The sequence below is a fragment of the Galeopterus variegatus genome, unplaced genomic scaffold (genome assembly GCF_000696425.1).
Source record: "Galeopterus variegatus unplaced genomic scaffold, G_variegatus-3.0.2 Scaffold3322, whole genome shotgun sequence".
Lineage (NCBI taxonomy): Eukaryota > Metazoa > Chordata > Mammalia > Dermoptera > Cynocephalidae > Galeopterus > Galeopterus variegatus.
Genome location: NW_007729433.1, coordinates 74,416 through 77,238, shown reverse-complemented (window position 1 = coordinate 77,238; position 2,823 = coordinate 74,416). Strand labels below are relative to the sequence as shown.

Below are 2,823 nucleotides of genomic sequence, written 5' to 3'. Positions count from 1 at the left end.
ATTTTCAAAGAAAGGATTTTTTTTATTTTTCTGCTAAGAATATAGAAATATAAGAAACTGGTTATATTGGTTAACTGGGCTTATTTTTTAAAGTTCCTAAAGAAATGTATAAGAAAAGTCACAAAGACTGTAACAAAGCATTCAAATATATTTAAATTAAAAATTAGTAGACTCTATTTTCTTGTAAATATTCAGTGTGGGAAAAAAATCGAGGGCTTGGGGGTACAAAATAAAAAAAGAGTGGCCACAGTTTAAAGCATACCATGGGCTCAAGCTGCCACCCACATCATCTTGGGGTTTGGCTCGGAATAGTAAGTTAGTGATAATGTGTGGTGTTGGTTTTCTTTTTATTTTCTTTCCCTCTTCCAGACACTCTGATACCCAAGAGATGATGTTTTAAGAACATAATGTGAAAGGAAGAAAGAAATGACTGCATTCAGACTTTTCTTGCTTTCTTCTTTACCACTTGGACAACAGGATAAAACCTGCTACAAAGTAGCACCTCATGTACTTAATCGCAGCTGCAAAAAAAAAGGGCATGGAGCTAACTATTTTTTCCTTTGTAGCAATAATGAATTTGCTTGCCCATGGAACTTTACAACTATTGACAGAGAACATATAAATGTTAGAAGAGGGGGGTGTTGGGGAAAGAGCATCAGTGAGAACATCATCTATTTCTACCTAATTACCAGTAAAGTGAGGTAAGGCTGAATTAGACAATAAAGAAAGTATCCCCCTAAGGCTGGGCACACTTACTATCAGGTTCTGCCAGGCATGGAGTATATCTCCCTCTGGGCTTCCGAGAGCCTGTAGAGAGGCAGATTGCTCTTGTCCTTCGGGATCCAGATCGAGACTGCGGTTGAGGGAGAGGAATGGTTGGGTCTGGGGCAGTATGAAAAATCTGCATAGAAGAAAAATGGACTGAAGTCAACAAAAGGGTGAAATTGCCATTTTCATCATATAATAAGCTTTAAGAGTTATTAAGTCAATGGCAAGAGATGCTTGATACAAAAATTAAATATCCTAGTGCAATTATGACTTTCTTTTCCATTTATACTGAGTAAATAGGTTTCTTTTTTTTTATGCTCCCTCACTCCACAAAAGTGAAATGAAAGTCAGAAGATCTTCCAATATTTTAAGAAATCTTCCAAATATGAACAGATGTCTATGCCAAAACACACTGATTTATTTTCTTGTAATATTCTTGCTCCACCTTCATGCTCTGAATAACATAACCTGTGAGGAAGAGGCTCATTCTGTATCATTTCTCCAGCTGACTGGCTCCTTGCTTCTCAGAAGGTGCTGCCATGCTGTAGGCTCTGAGCTGTCAAGGAGTGTGACAAGCTGTCACAGGGCACAGTCATTCTCTCACAGGGACCACCAGATCAGACATCAATGGATCACAAATGGTTAGACCTTAAATGGCTACATTTGCTTAATAATCCAACAAATCTGGCTTTCCCAATTTCTCATTTTCATAGTTATCCCAAGATCTCACTCTTTTAAAGAAACCCTCGTTAGTGATTGGATACAGAGAGGACTTCAAAACCCCATTCCCTAAATTTTTTCCTTTTGTATTTATTTGGAATAGTACCTCTACTATATAATTAAGAGTAAAATTCCAGAGGGATAAAAAGAGAAGGTTAAAATAGAATTAATCACAAAGTAGTTTTAAAGTGTTCTCTGAATATAAGTAATAAACTGACTTTACAAATGCTCTAGATGAAAACCATGAAAAGTACATGATGTAGGAGGAAAGGAAACCATCTACCTGAAGGATTTTGAGAAGCACTTAAAAACTGAACAACAACAAAAAGAAAATGAAAGTCTTCATGAAGAAGTGATTTATACAAAACTTACAAAATTGACATTTTATAAGAACCTAAGATTGCAATGTAAAGCTAACAGATGATACAAATGTAAAACTCTTTTTTAAAAAGCAAGATACAGAACTTGCACATAAAAATTCAGCCTACCTTTTCATAGTGCTCTATCAGAATTTCAACCACAATGTTCTGAAATTTGATATTCATCATGGCAGCCACAGTTTCTTCCTGTGCTCTCATGAGCGTTGGGCCAAATATGACGCCAAGATTTGACACAGTCATGAGATTCTGTTGGCTGTGTAGTGATACTCTACAATTAAAGAGCAAAAAATAATCTTAAGTTAAATATTTAAAAATTATGAAATAGCCTCTTCTTTCAAATTTATGGCATATAAAATGTACAATATGCCATTATAGGATAATTTCCCTAGATGAAGCCACTCCCAATTGGCATTTTGGATACAGCATAAAGAGATGTAAAAAGTTAACATTAGCTCAAATAAAATATAAGTACAAAGGTCGATCTACTGAAGGAAAAAATCTGACTTCCTAAGCTGAGAACAGTTACCCTAGAAAGATTATCAGTTGTTTGGTATTTTCTATGGTACTATACTGTTTTTAGAACAGATGGTTAAGAGTAGACTGGTTGTGGGCCAGCCCGGTGGTGCACTGCTACAGTGCGCCGCTTGGGAGCACAGTGGCGCTCCTGCCGAGGGTTCGGATCCCACATACAGACTGTCTGCTCACTGGCTGAGCGAGGTGTGGGCGCAACGCCGAGGGTTGCGATCCCGTTGCTGGTCCCGGTCCGGTACGGGCGCGACACTGAGGGTTGCGATCCGTTGCTGGACACGAAAAAAGACAAAAAAAAGAAAAAAAAAAGAGTAGACTGGTTGCAATTATATTTGGAGTCACCAAACAATATTGAGCACCTACTGCCTGGCATTTAAATATATACTGTTGTATTTAATCCTCTCAGTAAGGCAATTATTCCTATTAC

General features: G+C 37.4%; 1 protein-coding gene across 1 annotated transcript in view; it reads right to left on the bottom strand.

Annotated features, from left to right (window-relative positions):
- ARHGAP42 (Rho GTPase activating protein 42) overlaps window positions 1-2,823 on the bottom strand; it is a gene marked incomplete at its 5' end in the record, with an annotated part of 90,790 nt that overhangs the window by 15,202 nt on the left and 72,765 nt on the right. The window contains 2 exons of the mRNA XM_008584632.1: window positions 757-901; window positions 1,977-2,136. Coding sequence (XP_008582854.1) covers window positions 757-901; window positions 1,977-2,136 — 305 coding nt within the window. The remainder of the gene's footprint in view (window positions 1-756; window positions 902-1,976; window positions 2,137-2,823) is intronic.